Consider the following 20,494-nt stretch of genomic DNA (forward strand, 5'->3'; position numbering starts at 1 on the left):
TAATGTACCCCAGGATACCGCTGGGCTTCCTGGCCGCAAGGGCCTGCTGGCTCAGGGACAGCCTGTTGTCCCCCGGGCCGCCCGGGTCAGACACCCGCGGGGCTCCTGCGCGCCGCGGCCCCGGCGGCTCCGGCCTCCGCTCCCTCAGCGCCTTCCCAGCGCGGCCTCCCGCCGCCAGGGGGCGCGCCCCTCCGCCGCGGCGTGCGCGCTCCCCGCCCCGGCCCCGCCCCGCTTCCCGCCCGGCCGCGGCGCGAGCGCGGCCCCCGCGCGGCGCCCATGGCCGGCGTCATCCGGCGGCTGGATGAGGCCGTGGTGAACCGCATCGCCGCCGGCGAGGTCATCCAGAGGCCGGCCAACGCCATCAAGGAGATGATCGAGAACTGGTAACGCGGGGTGCGCCCCTCCCGCAGCCCGGCCGCGCTGCGTGGGGCGGGGGGGCTCTGCCGGGGCTGACACCGCGTCCCGGCCCCGCGTCCCGGCCCCGCGTCCCGGCGGGCAGCGAGGGGCGAGCGGGAGCCCGGGTGCCGAGGAGGGGCGGTACCTGTGTGTGCTCGTACGGAACGCGCGGGAGGGCAGCTCCGCTCGGAAAGCCGCGTTCCTGTCTGCGTTTGTGCTCCGGCTTGTTTTGTTCTTGTTTGAGAAACTTATGAATCGTTTGGTTTCGGAGCCAAGTTAGCATTCACAGAATCATTTAGGCTGGAAAAGACCCTTAAGATTGTCAAGTCCAGCCATTAACCCACCACTTCAAGTCTACCGCTAAGCCATGTCCCTAAGCACCACATCTTCAGGTCTTTTAAATACCCCCAGGGTCAGCGACTCAAACACTTCCTTGGCTGCCTGTTCTATGCTTGGCCACCCTTTCTGTGAAGACATGTATCCTAATATCCAATCGACATCTCTCCTTACGCAAGTTGAGGCGGTTTTCTCTTGACCCATCACTTGTTCCTTGGGAGAAGAGGCCAATCCCCACCTTGGTACAACCTCCTTTCAGGGAGGTGAGAGCAATAAGGTCGTTCCTGAGCCTCCTTTTTTCCAGGTTAAACACCCCCAGCTTCCTCAGCCTCTCTTCATCAGACTTGTGCTCCAGACCCTTTACCAGCTCCACTGCCCTTCTCTGGACATGCTCCAGCACCTCAGTGTCTTTCTAGCAGTGGGGGGCCCAAAGCTGAACACAGGATTTGAGGTGCGGCCTCACCAGTGCCAAGTGCAGGGGAACACTCATTGTCCTGCTGGTCACACTTTTGCTGATACAGGCCAGGATGCCTTTGGCCTTTTTGGCCACCTGGTTACACACTGGCTCATGTTCAGCCAGCTGTTAGAGCAGCACCCCCGGATCCTTTTCCATGTGGCAGCCTTCCAGCCACTCTCCCCTCAGCCTGTAGCATTGCATGGGGTTGTTGTCACGCAAGGGCAGGACCTGGCACTTCATCTTGTTGACCCTCATACCATTTGCCTCAACCTATCAATCCAGCATGACCAGATCCCTCTGCAGAGCCTTCCTACCCTCCAGCAGATCAGTGCTTCTGCCCAGCTTGGTGTTATCTGCAAACTGACTAAGGGTACACTCAATCCCATCATCCAGGTCATGGATAAAGATATTAAGCAGAACTCTGGGATTGAAATTGCTTTCTTGGTTTTTTGGTTTCTGCAGTTTGGATGCTAAATCTACGAGTATCCAGGTAATAGTTAAAGAAGGTGGTCTGAAGTTCATCCAGGTCCAAGATAATGGCTGTGGTATCAGAGTAAGTAAACAGAGTTGACAGGTATATGCTGTTGTTTAATACTACCTTTTAAAAATTATTTCAATTGGTGTTTCTGATCTTGAAAAAACTCAGAGAGTGACTATTGCTTGTCCCTTTCACATAGAAAGAAGATCTGGATATTGTATGTGAGAGATTTACTACGAGTAAACTGCAAAAATTTGAAGACTTGGCTAGTATTTCTACATACGGTTTTAGGGGCGAGGTAAGCTCTTCATCAAGGTTTTGAAACTGTTCATTGTTGTTACTCTGCTGTAGTGGGCTGTACATACTGTCTCATTCCCAGTACTTTTTACAGAAGCTTCTGTTTTCTGAGAGAGTCTGCTATGTGAATATAGTATTCAAAATACATTTCAGTGTCTTCCAAGATTAGGTGGATTCCTATAGGGAGGTATATATTCTTTTTGCTTTCTGGATTAAGATTTTTTTTTAATTGAAACAAAGCCTGTCTTCTCAAATGATGGTTCAGGAACCTACAGATAAAAGTGGAAGATTTGAGTTGAAGGTGAATCTTTGATGTCAGACATTTGTCTAAATACCACATTTAAAACGAAATGTTCAAAATGTACAGTGGTCTTCCTTTTCTTTTGCTATTAGACAAAGTTAGTATCTCTTACCCTTCAGATATACTGTTTTTTCATACTCTTATAGGCTGTATCTAAACTCTGGAAGAACAGTCAAGGATGAGCTTAACTTTCTCCTCTGGATGAACAAGATATATAAGTGTGTGTCCTGTGCTCAGATACAGAGATCCTCACATGCTCCAAAGAGTAGACTACTTGAGTCCTCTCCTCACACACTTTCAACATAGTCATCTCCACAGTCAGTGGAGTCTGGTCCTGAGGCTGGTTTCATCTGTATGGACATGTCCATTGAGTTTTCCAGGAAAACCATTATGACCTAACTTTGTAATGTTACTTGCAGTCAAGAGAAAGACTTGGGCAGGAGTGAGAAAGTAACAGCTAAAACCTTCCAACTGCTTTCTTGTTAACATGAAAAAGGCACAACTGTAATAATTTTGCAAATTTCTTTTAGTTATGCTACGTGGTTAACCACTTGCATTGTCAGTGATAATGAAATATTAGGGAAGCCAGAAGGATCTCCTGGATTAAATTCAGTATTATAGATACTAACATTTTTTTAAGCTTTACTGACCAGCAATTTCCTTGTAAGGATTTTTATTAATTACTTGCAAGTGGTATATTGAAATTTAGTGATGGTGTTTAAAGTGTGGACATGCCTCAGTGTTCTCCAGAGCAAGGTTTACAAAGATGCTTTCTCTTTTCCTAGGCTTTGGCCAGCATCAGTCACGTTGCCCATGTTACAGTAACAACTAAAACAGTTGATGCAAAGTGTGCATTCAGGTATGCTACCTATTATCCAGGTGACTTCTGCTGCATGCAGTAACAGATGTATCTATTTCAGAGCTCCTATTACGGAAGAGGGTATGGTAAGAGTAGGTACCAAAAAGGCTTGGAATATGAGAAAATGTATTTTTCCAAATTGTAAATGGAAGCTTGAGCTAAATAATGTATTTTAAAATTGGTGGAGGTAGGTTGGGGAGGCAAGAGATCTTGAAGGAACTTCTACTTCAGTAGTTAATGTAGGCTAAACATTTGTCTTTTTCTCCATTTCAGGATAAAAGGTTATACATATATATTATGGGCATTGTGTCAAGCAAATTTCGGATGTCTCAGCATAGGAACTTACAGCTTAGTTTGTTATCCTGTGGTGCTTTATCCTATCCAAAAAGAGTTTTGAATGTTCTTTTGAAAACTTAATCTAAATTATAAGCAAGCTTTTCCATTAATTTCTTAACTACTTTTAAGAAAAGGAAGTGGTAAAAAAGAGATGTTCTGAATCTTGGTTTTTCAAAAGATTGTGTGGCTGTTGTCTTTCTTGCACTAAATACACAGGGTATGTGAGACAGCACAATAAAGTCTGTCCTTTGAATTTATGCATCTGTGTAACTTGCTGAAAGACCTACGTGGGTCAGAAATCTCTTATGCTCAAAATTCTGTTAGTGTCAAAAAGGAAACAGACTAAAGTCAAGAATTTCTCATTAGCATAATTGAAGTGTAAAGTCTAGTGAGAGAATTGTTATTAGGCCATGTCTACCTATTAAAGAAAATTGCAGTAATCCTGCCTTTAGAGGAAAAGTCTCAGTAATACAATTTCAAAACACATATGCCATGACCTGCCTCCTTTCCTCTGCTATTATTCCCATCCCCCCACTGCCCCTCTGGCTCTTAAAATCAGCGAAGACAGTTTTGCTCTAGCGGAAAGGTGTAGAAAGCTAATTCTCAGGGTCCCAAATTGTTTGCTGGGAGGAGTGTGACAATGATGGGATTTCTTTTGTTTTCTTCCTTTGTTGTCATCTGTCCATGTCCGCCCTCCTGTAAATCTAGATGTCTGACAACTTTTATTTTCTGCCTAGAGCTACTTACAGTGATGGAAAAATCAAAGCCCCTCCAAAGCCCTGTGCTGGAAACCAAGGAACTCAGATCACGGTAGGTTTTAGTGCCCGTTTTCTCTTGTTCCTTTTCTGTTCCTTGCTTGTTAGGCTTGCACCAATTACGTTGTAAGGTACATGACAGTATCACCTCTGGAGCTGCAGTTTGTCAGGTGAACGTAGGGAGGCAAGGAATAAATTGAATGTTGATTCTTCATAAACTAAAGTATTCTCAGAAAATTTATATATAAAATAAAAATTAACAGGATGGATTTAGATTAATTCTATAGTAAGAGAGAATTTTAAAAATTGTTTTTAATTGTGAACTTTTTCTCTGTAGGTTGAAGATCTCTTTTACAATGTAAATACAAGGAGGAAGGCTTTAAAGAATCCAAATGAAGAATATGCAAAAATACTAGAAGTTGTTAGCAGGTAAACTGAAATAGGAGGCTCCCAATTCTGTATACTGCTATAGGGAGTACCAGGGTTTTTCAGAGGGACTGGCAAGTGTATGTTTGGTGTCATTTTGTTGGTGGTGGTGGTGATTTTGTTTGTTAAGGTTTTTTTAAGCTATTTTTTAGTGTGCACTACCAGATAACAGTCTGTCCAATTTGATGTGAAAAATCCACATAGGAAGTAGTGTATTCTATCTGTGACTATTAATTATTTCTAAGAATTCCAGCAAAGAAATGGTGATGGACTTGAACTCAAGTGAACTTTAAATGTACTTGGGCTGAATAGAATTAATGTAAAATCTGCTCAGGAACATTGAGATTTGGCTGAATACAGAAAAGTTGAATGGCGACTTAACATCCCCAAAAAGGAGTAATGTCACTTTAGCCACTAGATGTTCCTTGCCTGGGCCCCTTGGTTGCATCTTTTGCCACGTGCAGAGGCTTTGCAAGCAGGATCTGCACAATTTAAGCAAAAGAACTGCTTTAGACTTTCAGAAGACACGAAAGGTAGCAAAGAGTAGCAAGACTGTATACCAAGGTTTAGCCTACTCCCCAAATGAACTATTTAAGAGTCTTTACTGGATCAGGCAGACTTCAGCCAGGAGGTGGAAGGTCAGCTCCTGCTGCTCTGTCAAACAGAATGATCTGAAGTCTTCCTGAGTTACAGCCCTCCAGCTCATTGGTTGTTGTTTTTCATTAGGATTTTTCTGTTACTTAATTTTGGTGGTTTTTTCCACTTGAATTTTTGAGTTCACAGTCACAGCAGTCTAATCTTTGTCTGCATTTTTACATTTCTCATTGTGCAAGGTTCTGTGGTGTTTTTTTTATGCACTATGCAGTAATTTCCCTGGAAGTTTGAGCCAACATTGTGGAGCTGTAGTGTATCAGATCTCAGCTGTGGGATCACAAATAGCTGAACTGTCTGGGTAGGGGAAGTTATAAGGGTGGGCCAGCCATTATTCAGATGCTTCTCCCTAGTAGTTGAGACTTGCTTCTGTTGTACTTAGGATGTTTTGGTGTTTTTATTTAGTTAAACCTGTGCAGTGAAACTGAAAAAACAGGTCTGTAGGAGCCGATCCTTTTTTTTGAGAAATAAGCTAAGCTAATCCTTGAATTTCTTATGGTTACAGTTGAGTTATAAATAGGACACGCTTTTTTTTTTTAGCTATGCAGTCTACAAAAGCTCAGGTTGGCTCAAATTGCATTACTGTCTAACAGGAAGTGAAATTGCTTGCCCCTATTACTAGCTGCTTTTCAGCAATCGGGGGAAACAATTAACTTTTCTTCCACATACTGCAGACTTACATTTACGTGTTTTTCAGGTATGCTATCCATAACTCAGGCATCAGCTTTTCAGTTAAAAAGGTGTGTAGATAAAGTCTTTGTAACTTCACTGTGTGTCTGTATGTGCCTGTGTATATATACATAATGTGTGTATCTGAAAATGCCAGAAAATTTGCACTGCATCTTTTGGAGCAGGGACAGCACGCAGAGCCTTCCCTTGTACTGCACTGTTGGTGCAGTTTGCCTAGAAAGCACATCAGTTAGAAGTAAGCAAGACAAAAATATATTTGTCAGGAGTTTGTATGTTTCTGTGCGGTCAGTGCTGTATTTGGTTTAGCTTTATGAGCTGTTTCAGCTTCTCTGGAGAGGCTGGTTACTAAGTACTATATGAAAGAGGCTGGGGTAGATTACCCTCATTCTGTGCCGTTCTTGATAATTATTTACTGAACTGAGTGTGTTCCTCACTTTCCATGGTAGAGTTACTAGCCTCAGTGGGTCTGATGTGCTCCAGCTGATCTTGTAAATACGTGCCATTTACCATCCATTGCTTTTTGAACATAAGTAAGTAAATAAGAATACAAAACAATATAATGATGTTATGTTGTTCCCTGCCTTTGTTTTAGAAATGTTATTGTGTAGTTTAAAGTATTTCTTAAACTTTGTCCCGAAAGGTGAATTGATTGACACTCATTTCTGCCCTCTTTAGCAAGGTGACACCGTGTCAGATGTTAGAACCTTATCCAACGCCTCAACAGTGGACAACATTAGGGCCATCTTTGGAAATGCTGTTAGCAGGTATGTTGATGTCAAGTTTCCTTTTGATATTCCAGTGAATCACCCTCCCTTTTCTCTTTAAATACCATGGGCTATGATAACTTTTCTTGCTTCCTTCAAGGTTAATTTCAGAGAAGAGGGAGTGCAGCAATTAGAGAGCTCTCGCTTCTTTTCAGAATGTGTGACTTTTTTTGTGCACCGAAGGGAAGAGGAAAGTTACAAAGTTGTTCCTTTAATGTACTGAAAAGGAAACATCTGCTTGTAACTTTCCGAGTGCTCATGTAAAAACAGCAAGCTGAACCTGTGTTCTCTACAAGTTCATATTCTCTTCCTATACCATGAAAATCTTACCTCTTCTTACTGTCTGCTACCTCATAAATTTTGAAGCTACTCATATTGTTTTTTCTGAAATCTTATGGTTTCTTATTTTGACAAAAGCTACATTAGCTGAGGCTGTGTAAATCAGGTAGAAAAGTTAAAAAACTAAAAGATTGTATTTTGAAGATGTATCTGCCATTGTAGGAAAAATCCTCTTTATGAGACTTTCAGCTGTGAAGAATTCATGTTATGAATTTGTCCCATGAATAGCTGGGTGTCATTTTGATTCTGTTCTGTTACTGACTGAAGTCAAACTTCACATTTAATGAATGTAATTTCTAATTAATGAAAACACCTTTAGGAAACACAGCAAAATAGAGAGGCTACTCAGTAATAAGGTTTGCAGCTTTATGTATTTCCTTGTTAAGTATTCGTTTTTTCCTACTATGGATGCTCCTTTGGCAAGAGTTTTTCCTTTGTACAGTTCAGGATAAATTGCCCACTTCACAATAAATGTTGTGATAATTTATTTTCAAACAAAACTTTTAATTTACCCAGTTCAAGGTGGTGTTAAAAACTGAACACAAATAAAAATGGCACTTGGTATATATTTAAGTTGAATTGGAAAGAAGTTTTTACATTTTAACGACTACTCATAAGACCACCAAGACATATTAGACTGACAAAAGTGGACAAAGTAGTCCAAGAAATAATGTGCTTGTTCTTCCCTGACTGTAGACAATTTTGAAGTGTTCTTGTCAATCACTGTCAATGACTTAAACAAAGAAATGCATGTTAGAATTATCAATAGATTATAATGCTGTGGATACTGTAATATGTTGCAGTATTAAAAAGATAATGGAGGTAATTTTACAAACTCCAACCATACAACATTACCAGTTTACACTTAGTTGAGAAGAGGAAATGATACAGTTCAGGTTGAATAATTATTGTGGCCCAGCAGTCAGTGTTTGAGCTCTGAAATAATTCTAATGTTTTCATTAACTGGGATAGAAGATAGATCAGTATATGAAGTAGTGAGATTGAGGAATAGGCCCTGAGCCAAAGTTGACCTTTAGATGAACCTTCCAACCATATGTTATATGATATTTTTATCTGCTCATTAGCAAAATATGCATGATCATTAGGAAAATATGTAGTGTAATAAGAATATATTTATCTTTCCAAATTTAGAGGATGGACAAGGCAGTGAAATCAGACATCTGACCTTGTTTGGGGGTGTATGGTCAAAGCCAACTCCCTTGGTTCCTCCTTGAGCCCTGGCCAGGCTTTGGGTGGAACCCAAGAAGAGAATGAAACCAGATGTTTCTGCATTAGGGTTATGTGGGCTTTTTTAGTCAACAGTATAAAAGCTGGACCCTCTCACAGCGAAGGTGGAGTCTTCACCTACAAATGAGCTCACTGTGTAGGATTTCCCAGTTACCAGGAGTGGTTCTGCTGTCCTGCACTGTGACCAGGGCTCCCCAGCTGATGTGTGGATCTGGGTGATGGTAAAGTGTTAGGGTAACTGGTGATGTATCTTCTTAATCACTGTAGGCAATCTTCTGTAGTAATGAGTAGGTGCATTACTTAGGTTATCCCTTTGTAATTCTTTGCTGTTTTGAACTACAGGTAATTACACTCATCCCTTAGAGCTGGTGTCTGTATCTTTTGTGCTGACCCTGCCAGCTGGCGAAACAGAGTATCATGTACTGTTCAAAATTTGCAGAATTAATTTTTTGATTGTGTTTCTGTCAAACTTAATAGGGAACTGATAGAAGTGGGCTGTGAAGATGCAAATCTGGCCTTTAAAATGAAAGGTTACATCACGAATGCAAACTACTCAGTGAAGAAATGCATATTTTTACTCTTCATAAACCGTAAGTTAAAAAAAAGGCAGCATTATGTACAGTCATGTGTTGCTTACATAAACAGAAGAACAAAACTTTCTGAAGACCTACAAAGTACCTGAACGTTCTTAAAAACATTTTTAAGAATAAATATTGCAGTTAATTGTAAATCTTAAAGTGTTTTTTGATTTGTAATGTGCATCACACTTGGCACTGTATTTAGTGGAAAACAGCTAAAACTGGGCCTAAAGAAGTACCGAGGAGTATCGAGGTTATGGTTGTGTCCTGCCAGCTTACACTGAGTGATCTCTCCATTCTGTACCAACACTGGCATCGGTTGCAACAAACCTTGACTGTATGAAATAATGAAAAGGTAGTTTGGTTATTTCAGCATTTGTGGAAAAAATACTTCTGAGTATAAAACATGCTAAGAAAATATTGTCTATTCCTGGTTTTATATGAAGAATAAATAGGTCTTGGGGGAAAATGTGCTTAACAGATACCTTTTGAAGACACGAAGCATGAAGATGTCTGAAGGAGCAGCTGGGCACTGTGCAGTGTGTTTTAGCTGGGCTCTTTGAAAACAGCGCTGTGTTCTGTGTTTCAGATCGGTTGGTAGAGTCAGCCGCTATGCGCAAAGCCATAGAAACTGTGTACGCTGCTTATTTGCCAAAAAGCACGCACCCATTCCTATACTTAAGGTAAAGTAATAGGAAGATGTAGCCTTTTCATGTTGTAGGATATAACTAGGGTGAGTAGTTTAGAAGGACATTTCTGTTCCTTGTAATAGTGTTAAGCATTGCACTGAGGTAATTAATTGCGAGACAGGAGATTATTAAGTAACATCAAGGAAATCTTAAGAAGGCAGACCTTGTTTTTAGAAGTAGTGAGTATCTGTAATTTCAGCTGAAGTCCTTTCCTGTTAATTCATGAGACGCTGCAAGTAAAAGATATTTGTAAAAATGGGTTTTTGTAGTTGTACAATGACGATGTTGGTTTAAGCTTACCTATGTAAGCTTATTTTGCCGAGTGATTTTGGATTATTTTCTAATACACGAAACAAGTCTGACTGTAATACAACTTTAGCAGGTTTCAGGATCTTCTTGACTTCTTTGTATGGAATTTGTGTGGACAAATTTTGTCAAATTTGAACCAATTTTTGCTTTCTCTGCCATCCATGGGGTATTTTAGGTTAACTTCTTTTAAAATGTTTTCCAGCCTGGAAATAGCTCCCCAGAATGTAGATGTGAATGTGCATCCTACAAAACACGAGGTCCATTTTCTTCATGAAGACAGTATTCTGGAACGTGTGCAACAACAGGTAGAGAGCAAGTTACTGGGCTCTAATTCTTCGAGGATGTACTTCACTCAGGTGAGAACGTGTATGGAGTGATGGCAGTTCTGCATTATTGTCATGATCAGGGATACTTTTACTCTGTTCAATAGTGCAATCTTTGCAGATATGGCACTTAAAAGTGTTGTACTGGTACCTTAAGATATTTGCTCTATGTTTCAGGGATGAAGTCACTTTAATATACCAGTATGGCAAAAGAGAGAAAAAAAAAGTATGGAAACACTTTAAGTATATTTCTGTCAAGTACCTGTTCGGTTGTCTTGATTTTATAAGTATGTTAGCCTTCACATGTGGTAAATTGTTTTCTTATTCTGCCCTGGTTTATGTGAAGATGATGTGATTGAGGAAACTGTTCTGTGTATTTGATAACACTTTGGATTTAATCTAACCAGAAAAAAAGTCAGGAAGATATTCTACTCTCTCTTTATGTAAAGCATAGCATGAGAACTACTATAATTTTTATACAAACTAATTTCCTTGTGATTTTTTTACCTTAAAGATTTTTTTCCTTTGAGACAAAGGAATGGTAACTAATGATTTTAGCTGCCAAGATGATGACATTCCCTTTATGTGGATAGCAAGTGCAAAGATGGTGGCCTTTTAAGCAGTTGACACTGTGTTGGTGGGGTTTCAAATTTGCTCCTGAGCAGTAAGAAGTGTGATTGATCTTTCTGGGTTTTTTTAAATGTTATTCAATCTCTTCTCTTTGTTTCCCCATATCTGAATGAAGACGTTGCTTCCAGGGGCTGACTGCTCTTCCAGTGAGGTTGTAAAATCAGCAGCGAACCCTTCTGTGGTTACGAAGGGAACCAGCGATAAAGTTTACGCGCACCAGATGGTCCGCACTGATTCCCGAGAGCAGAAATTGGATGCTTTTCTTCAGCCAGTGAACAACCCCCTAAGTGCAGGCCCCACTGAAGTGACAGCAGAGGTTAATGCAGGACCTCCAGAGGGTGCAGGCAGACCCCAGGATGCTGAAATGGAAGAAGTCAGCGACCTGGTTGAAATGGCTGATGTTCAGGAGGATGCAGTGAAGCCTGGGGGGCCAAGCGAGAGTCGACACCTGTCTCCTGAGACTGTGCCTTCTAGGTGAGTCTCACCTTTCGTCAGGTGGTGCAAGGCTACCTATTCATTTCATGGCATAGCCCTGAAACTATAGATTTTTCTGATCTCTTTGGACTTCTGCTTTTCCAGAGGGGGAAAATTCTCTAGAATAACTTTTCATGACATTTTATTGAGAAATTAAAGTTAATCTGTGAACTGTGAATTATGTAATTTGTGATAAATTTTGTGACTGGAATAGGATTTCCATGCATACTGAAAGGCAGGAAGCAATATACATAATGGCATTAGTTTAGGGAGATCATACTGGTCTGTCTCTTTCTGGAAGCTTCCCTTTTGTGGAGGGATAGAAACTACATCACTGAATTTGACAGGCATTACCCTAACAAAGGTAAAAGTGCTGTTATTATTGTTAGAGCTCCTGGAAGAGCTGTTAGGAGAGGCCAAAGTCTTCTGAGGGAATCTGATTCCCTCTCCCCGGTATAACAGAAAAATGGGCATGGAAAAAAAATCATTAGAAATACCAACATATTTAGACATGTCCTTTAGAGCCCAATTTGCTTGGTGCTTAAGCAACAATTGCCTAATATTAGAGTCACAAATTCTCTTAAAATTCTGAACTACCCTTTCCTAACAAATTATTCCTCAGAAGCAAAATAAAACTGTCTTTCTGGGAAACTGTCTGCATTTCCTGTGTTAACATACAGCATGTGAATTGAGCATCCCATCTGTTGCTGTGTTTAGCCTAAGTGATAGGAGAATTGAACATAATTCCTTTTGTTTTGGTATTGCAGGAAGAGACCACGGGAAGACATGGACATAGAATTGGAGAAAGATCACACCAGAAAGGACATGACTGCTGCTTGCACCCCTAGAAGAAGAATTATCAACTTGACTAGTGTGTTGACTCTCCAGGAAGAAATTGAGAACCAGGCACATGCAAGTAAGCAAGGCTTGTTTCTCAAAATTACTGTTATTCCACCAACTAAATATGACTGTTTGAACTGGAAAAAGGTATTTAAAAGGAGGCCCAGTGAACTTACTGTGTTGCTAAGCAAGTTTTTAACAAAAGTTTTTGCTTTTCATTTTTATTTGTATCTGTCCCACTTATATGAAATGGTGAGACTTGTAAAATATTGTCTCTTTTGTAGAGAGTTGTTTTAGACAAAGGTAAATGGTTTGCGATTCTTTCTAGGGTGTTTCCCTCTTAGCTCAGTTGCCTCTGAAGGCAACTTACCCTGACTCATACCCTTATTATTCATATGTCTAAATGCTAGGAATATCACATCCTGGGGGCTCTGTTGGATTTGTTTTGATTTTTCTGCTTGTAAGAACTGGGGACACTCCACACAGACATCTGTAATAAATAACTTTATAAACTGCTAAGAATCTTAAACTTTAGAAAGCATGAACTTTTACTTTACTTGTGCTGCGGTAAATGTTTTGAAGAAGACTGGTAATTCTGAGCCAGTAATTCCATATGTGACTGTCACTGTTTAAATACTGAAATCAAAGAGTTGTCCCTGAACCATAAAATACCCAAAAATGTCTCAAAATGCGTGATAGAACTTTTGAAGCTGCCTATGGTTGTGTCTCATCTTCACATCTGTAAGAAATACCTAGAAGAGACTTTGGAAAGAGAGAAATCTTTTCTCAGACTGTTACCCTCTTTTGGAAAACATAAGAGTGGAATTAGGATAGCGTAGTGCTTTGTACATGCTGTGACTGCAGTGCCAAACATCTGTAACAAAGCTGCTACCAAGGATGGCAACTAGTGAATTTTTTTTGTTGAATGCCTAAAATGAACTCTTTTATGAAATCTGACATCTCATACCCTTCCCAGCCTTCTCATTCATATATATATATTTAAAAAAACTTTGTGAGAGAAAAACAAAGAAATTATGAAAAAAAAATTACGGACCTATTCTATCACACTTTTAGAATTTAGTTTGACAATACCTAGATTGTGCTGCAAAGCTGGTTTACATCTGCAGTTTTTGAAGTACATGTATGCTCCTCACCAATCTCCTGTGGCTGGAAATTAATCTTGGAAGGTATTCAAACACAGGGGTTTTAATTTTAATTTTTTTTTCTAATTTGCATTTGTAGTTTAAATGTTAAATAACTATTCTCCCTTATGCTTTAATAGTATGAGTATGCACAGAAGTTATTAATATTTCAAAACTTGTGAATAATTGGTCATACAGGGATATAAGAAGAAGCAGGGGTGTAGTAGGACTGAACAGTAATCTGAGACTTTCATGCTAAGAAGACACAAACCACTCAACTAAATAAATGAGGGCAGGGTTGTGTCTCGGTTTTGGAGACAAAACTTCAGGAGGAAACACTCCAGAGTGTCTGCTCCGAAGGGAAAAGGGCCTACCCTTTTCCTCCACCAATAAGACAAGTGGGTCACAGCAAGTGAAAGTGGAAAAAACAAACTGTTTATTAACACACAAACAAAACAGGGTAGAACAGGATAAAAATAAAACCTCAAAATACAACAAATTCCCGGAGAGGGAACAGACACACAGGCTCGGACCAGCCGGGGCCACCCCGCAGGCTCCCCGGACTGGCGAGGAGGGAAGGGAGGCAGTGAGGCAAGGGAGAGAGAAGGGAAAAAGAACAAGAAAAACCAACAGAACCTTTTCCCAGCTATGCGGAACACAAAAGAAACCCAAAGAGCAGCACAGCGCTCCCGGCGCACTCCCTCCGAGCCCCGCAGAGCCCCAGAGCCCCCCGAGCCCTTGGGCTGAGCCATTAAAGTGCCCCGCACTCGGTCCCACGGCCCCACCCCCCGGGCCCATCTGAAGGCACAGCGGCCTTGGGCGGTGAGCGGGCGGTTTAGGAATAAAGCGGCTTCATAACATCACCCCAGGACAGGCTGCAACTATGAAATGACTTCCTTTTGTTTCTTCCCCACCTCTCTATTGTTTCAGAACTTCAGGAGATGCTACGTGATCACTCGTTTGTTGGTTGTGTTAGTCCTCAGTGGGCTCTGGCCCAGTATCAGACAAAGCTGTACCTTCTCAATACGACAAAACTCAGGTAAAAGAGTTGTAAGACCTGTTGGCAGCTGAAATAAGTACCAGTTGTGAAGCTAATTAGAAGAAGGAAGGAAATTACAGAGAAAACAACATCGTTCTCGTTGCCTATCTGAAAAGTCATGAGGCTAAAGATTAAGCACAGTTCAGAACAGTGGAAACAAGTCTGGCACACTTGGGAAAAGTTGCAGGGAATCAGTGTAACTAAAATGCCAACTACTGTATTCTGCACTCACAGAGAGTGGGAAGGGAAAGAATTTTTCTTGCTTCATGATGCTCTATGATCATCATCATAATTTGCTGCAGGATCATCTACAGCACACTGTATAGAGCAGAGTCTTCAGAAGAGTCCCGTAAAACATTGTATCCAGCTGGGTTAAGAGTATCTGCAGGACTTGATTGTAATACAAAATGTGTAATTTTGCCTCTGCAGCCTTACAGGGCCAGCTACATAATTTTTTGTAACAAATCAGAGAATAGACTTGAGGTAGATATGTCTATTAATTTCACAGTTCCTTTGCATTTCTTACAGTGCAGTAAAGGAGTAAAGAAGTGGAAATATAAACTATCAGGGAATAAATTGATAGGGATTGGATACTTGAGTATGTAACCTTTCTGCACCAGTGTGGCTGATGAGGTCAGAAACCAAGAAATAGACTTGTAAATATCTAGATAGTGCAGGTGAACCCTTACACTCTTTAGTTAAAATAAGATCTTTATTAATAGGACTGAATATATACATCTGATGTTTCCAGGATGATACTTTCCCTTCTTAATTATGGTAACTTGTACATATGGTATCCTGTCCATATAACTAATTTTTATGCTTCAATTTAGCCAAGAACTTTTCTACCAGATACTTATTTATGACTTTGCAAACTTTGGAGTCTTAAGGTTGTCTGTAAGTATAATTTTACATTATATCCTATATAAAAAGATTTTAAAACAATGTATTTACAAAATGTCTGTCCTTTCAGACAAATGCATGGTTTTTGGTTGCACAGTCAGGTTGGCTTTTGTCCACTACAAGAGTATTGTTTTGTTTCTCAGTAAGAATGTAGAAAATTCAGTAATTTTGTAGCTCCTACTGTTAAATTGTCATCCTGGCTGCTTGTTATTAGTGTCAGTTGTAGTTGTTCACCAAGTTTTGCTGTTGCTCATTACATTGGGACAAATAATTAATTTGAATATACAAATTACAGAAATACAGTGTTTTGCCAGTGTTCGTCCTGTAAAATATCACAGTGCTCAGCAGGATTGTGGACTGCAGGGAAAGAAGAAAGAAATTCATACCTTTTTAGCCTGGTTGTGATAAACAGAACTGTTAGTTCTGCAGGCCAGATGTCGTGTATTACAATTAGTTAGTATGTGAAGGAAGAAGCTATAGATTTCCAATAGGGTGTGCTGATCATTAACCAAAGTTTTGCTTTCTTCATTTTTTAGGAGCCAGCTCCTTTATATGAGCTTTCCATGCTTGCTTTAGAGGATCCCGAAAGTGGCTGGACAGAAGAAGATGGCCCAAAAGAAGGGCTTGCTGAGTACATTGTGGAGTTTTTGAAAAAGAAGACTGAAATGTTGAAAGATTATCTTTCTCTTGAAATTGATGAGGTGACTGCAGCTATTACTTCTGACAGTAAATGAATGGTGGATTTGACAGTGTTAGGTTTATGGCTGGATTCAACCTTAAAGGTCTTTTCCAACCTAAATGATTCCATAATTCTACATTTTGGTGACAGATAACTGCAGTAGTTTGCTTGCAGTGCTTACCATCATTAAGAATTAGTTCCAGTAAGATTTTAGGTGGCATAAGCCTTTCGTTAAAAATGCTCAGCACTTACGCTGCCTCTAAGAAGGGTGCTACACAAAGTTTCTGTTTAATTAGTTACCAAGTCACAGAAGGGGTTAGGTTGGCAGGGACCACAGCGGGTCATCTGTTCCAGCCTCCTTGCTCAGGCAGGGTCATCCTGGAGCACACGGCACAGGATTGCATCCAGGTGGTTCTTGAATTTGTCCAGTGAGGGAAACTCCACAGCCTCTCTGGGCAATCCAAAATTTAGTCATTGCTTCCATAACTAATGCAGATCTCTTGACCAACAAGGTGTGAATCTTAACCAGTTTTCAAGTCAGACAGGGCTGCAGCACCACTGTGGCTCTTAATGTGTCTTTTTTGTGTGGCTTTAAGGCATCCCTTACTTTATACAAAAGTGAACAACTTCATCAAGCCCAGGCACTTCATTTGGATGTTTGCCCGGGAAGTGGTGCCTGTGTATCCTAGAGCTAGAGGAGAAGGTTGAATTCAGCCACTCCCTGAGCTGAGTGGCTTAATCCATGCCTTGTGAAATTAAACTCTGCCAATAACTCTCTTCCTTCCAGGCAATGTCTGCCTGGCATCAGGCTTTAGAAACTTGTAAGGCTCACTGAGTTTGGTAAGAAACAGTCTTACAATATGTAACAGTTTTGGTGCTTTTACTGCAAGGAAGAACTTTCTTTTTTTACTGAAGTAGCAGTGTTGCCTTGCAGGAAGGAAATCTTACGGGGTTACCACTTCTGATAGACAACTACGTCCCACCACTGGAAGGACTGCCTATGTTTATCCTGCGCTTGGCCACAGAGGTATATTCTCTTAATTATTCTAACAATGCACAATTACTTTTTTTACTTTACATTTAAGCAATTCCAGCCTTCCTTTGCAGTTTCTGGTGCAGCTTAAGTGTACTGTTACGTGTTCCAGATGCTTTTCTGTGGTTACTGATTAGTTATGCTTTGCCTCTGTATTTATAACTACTGACTGAATGAGCCTCTATTTTGATTTAAAAGCCTGCATTCCTACCCTCTTTTTTCATTCTATAATTTTACCTTACCAGGACAAAAATGGCCAATACATTAATATGAATTTTCCATGTTAAGAATCTCTATCAAGTCTCTTACTGCTACCCAGATTCTGTAAGATGACTCTTTTTTTTTTTGTAACAGGTAAACTGGGATGAAGAAAAGGAGTGTTTTGAAAGCCTAAGTAAAGAACTATCCATGTTCTACTCCATCAGAAAGCAGTATATAATAGAGGAAGCCAACCCGGCAAACTCTCAGGTACAAGAATACTGTAACTAGTCCTGTGAGCAGATAACTAACAACATACAGGAAACTGCTGCTCTTTCAGATATAGACTTATAATCCCAGCTCTTTCAGTGAACTGAGTCAAGTAGCAGTGTGGCAAGATTCTGAAAGAATGTGGCTTAAATTTTCTGAAGTATTACAGGTATTGAGGGAACCTTTTAACTTTGGGCATTGCAGTGTACTTAATATTATAACAAGCCTCCTTGGCCTCCAAGTTGGAAATGTATTTTTTATGCTATATTTCTACAGAAGAACAAGGATGCATATAAATTTAAAATACAGCCTGTGTCTAAATATCTGCCCAATCATTCAGTTAAGCTCACCCATTCTGCAAGTGACTTCACAGAGCTTAGAATTTACTGTATAGAATGAACTTTTCTAATACCAGCAGAATTTTACAATTGCTGTAGTCTTACATAGTAAAGTTTTTAAGGAGTGCTGTCCTCTAGTTAAACAGAACCTCGGTTTAATTGTTTGTACTTTTCTTCCTGTATTTCAGAATGAAGATTCTGAGTCTGGTTCAACAACATGGAAATGGACTGTGGAACATGTGCTTTACAAAGCTTTTAGGACTCATCTTTTACCTCCTAAACACTTTGCAGAAGATGGCAACATTTTGCAGCTTGCTAACCTGCCTGACCTGTATAAAGTTTTTGAAAGATGTTGAGCACATAGTTATTAAAGACTGTTTTTTTAGATAGACACCATTTATGTTACCTTCAATTTTACTTAGTAGAAGATAAAGCTGGAATCTTGATGGAAGAAAAAAAGAGGGGATTTAGTATCATACTAAACTACTAACATGGCAGCAAATGGTCTATTTTCCTTCTGTTGATCAAAGTATAAAAAGCATAATTTTTGCTTTGTCTAAACCCACCAAAATCCCTACAATAAAATCTCCACTTACACTCTGAGTTTCCCTATTAGCCAATCTGCTGACAGAATACACTTCTACTGAAGAAAATTAACTGGGTTAAGTGATTGTGGAAGAAGATAGAGCTTAATTTAGTTGAAATGTGAGTGCTTTAACTTCACTGCTTTTGGAAATCAAATTAGGTTACCTGCATTCTTTTAAGCATGACTGTTGTCTGACAGTACCTGCAATGTGAATGTACATGCAAAGCACTTAAAATCATCCATAACTGCAGGAGTTAGGCTTGTAATATTTCAGGACCCTTGCTGAAATAAGGCAAATCTCTTCCCTTTTAATCAAGGAGTCAGAGAATAGAAATGGGAATGCTCTGGCAGGTAGTAAATGAGCATGCACACATAATATTAATTGTCTCCAATTTAATGAGTAGGGCTTAGGAGATCTGTTACTTACAAGGCTGTCCCAACAGAGAAAACATTTTTCTAAGTCCAAGAGGCATCTAGCATCCAAACCAAAAAGGAAAGCAAGCTTCATTTTTTACACTGTAAAGATTTCTGTTCCATTTGAAAGCAGCTCTGGTACAAGCAGAAGCATTAATGCTCTTGGATTGCTGAGGTGCCAAACCCTGCCTTCCTTTGAGAAATACTCATGAAGGGCAGCAGTTTGATGTGAGTCCAAAAAGACAGGTCCTCTCAGATGGGCATCTGCTGGTCTCAAGTAAAGTATAACACAGGGGCTGTGTAACTTCAACTATTTCAAGGGTGCCAAGTGCAGATGCTGATAATTTCTCACCAATGATGTGCCAGCTTCAAAAGAGTGGGAGTTCTCAATAGTAGAAAACCACACTGTTCCAGAAAGCGTCTCCTTCCTTCTGCTCCCCCTCTTCGACGACAATCCTGGCGTGGGATAACTACTGGGGAATTCATGTCTTCTTGAGCCAGGCAGCCCAGCAAATGACATCTGAAGTGAGCAGAATCTGGCTTCAGCTGGCCTCAGCCCACATATTACTTCTGGCAATGAGGGGGCATGGAGAATGTGGAGAATATAGGAACTACTAATGGAAATAATATTTGTATTGTGATTCCATTGTGCTTGCCCTTGCTAGTGTGCTTGTCTTGTGATTTCAGCATACTGCTGTATCACTCTTCACATGTAATACCTAATATATCAAATAAGTAAATTTGATATTGAACATGAAAAGCTCTCTCTGTGGAACATCCAAAAGAACCTGGACTCCGACATGTACATGTGAGAAATGTCTAGAGATCACCACAGGCATACTTACAGTGTATGTTAAGTGTGGCAGCAGTCTGGTGTGCACTCACATGCCATGTAACAAATGCCAGCTCCTCATCAAACTGTTGTGCGGGTTCCTGGACCCCCACAAAACTAACAAACCCCAAAATCATATTTTGAGTTACGCTCATTTTCTTCTGGTTTTGGTATTTTTTCCCCTTTTGGGATTTAATGGAAACCTGATGACATAGTGCCAAGTTTCTGTCACAACATGAAAAATACTGATAGCTCAAATACCTTTTTTTTTCTTCTAATCTGTGTATATTTCAGAGCATTAAGCAACCTGATACAGCTTAACTGACTTCCTTTGGGTAAAAAATGTAGGAAATCTTTCTTGCAAAATATATTTTGAAGTTAAGATTGCAGTAAACCATCAATCAAAACATTCCTGTCACAGATGTATGACAGGCAGGTGATTGTACTTCGGTTAACATCTTGCTTAGGTTATTTTTCCTTTTAAATCCTTGATTCAAATCTGCTTCTTGAAACAAAACTTCTTAAACCTCATTTTCAAGCCTAATGAAAAGCAAACCCAACCCATTAAGAGCACATAGCCACACTGCTGTCACAGTCATGCCAAGCAATTCAGTCCATTACCACGGGCCTTCCCATGAACAATCACCTCACCTGTATTAAGCGAACAGCTTTTTCTAGTAAAGGCTGGTGAAAAGTTCTTCTGGAGATGTATTTGGGGCTACCCAAAGAGAAACAACATCCCTGGGGAGGGCAGGATTGAACAATAGTTTTTGCAGGTTTTACAGGTAGGTTTGAGAGGAGTGAACAAAATTAATCCAGATTGAGTTTTGACTCCTTTCTATACTGTAACTGATGCATTTTAGATTTACAGGAGATGCAGCCTC

General features: G+C 40.3%; 1 protein-coding gene across 1 annotated transcript; it reads left to right on the forward strand.

Moving 5' to 3' along the window:
* The first annotated feature begins 233 nt into the window (after positions 1 to 233).
* Positions 234 to 18,381, forward strand: MLH1 (mutL homolog 1). The gene is made up of 19 exons (XM_032104800.1): positions 234 to 383; positions 1,652 to 1,742; positions 1,867 to 1,965; positions 3,051 to 3,124; positions 4,198 to 4,270; positions 4,553 to 4,644; positions 5,990 to 6,032; positions 6,658 to 6,746; positions 8,811 to 8,923; positions 9,501 to 9,594; positions 10,112 to 10,265; positions 10,978 to 11,336; positions 12,104 to 12,252; positions 14,249 to 14,357; positions 15,191 to 15,254; positions 15,797 to 15,961; positions 16,874 to 16,966; positions 17,327 to 17,440; positions 17,967 to 18,381. The coding sequence occupies exons 1-19, from the start codon at positions 277 to 279 to the stop codon at positions 18,132 to 18,134; spliced, it is 2,250 nt and encodes a 749-aa protein (XP_031960691.1). The 5' UTR covers positions 234 to 276; the 3' UTR covers positions 18,135 to 18,381.
* The last annotated feature ends 2,113 nt before the right edge of the window (positions 18,382 to 20,494 follow it).

The sequence above is a fragment of the Corvus moneduloides genome, chromosome 1 (genome assembly GCF_009650955.1).
Source record: "Corvus moneduloides isolate bCorMon1 chromosome 1, bCorMon1.pri, whole genome shotgun sequence".
Lineage (NCBI taxonomy): Eukaryota > Metazoa > Chordata > Aves > Passeriformes > Corvidae > Corvus > Corvus moneduloides.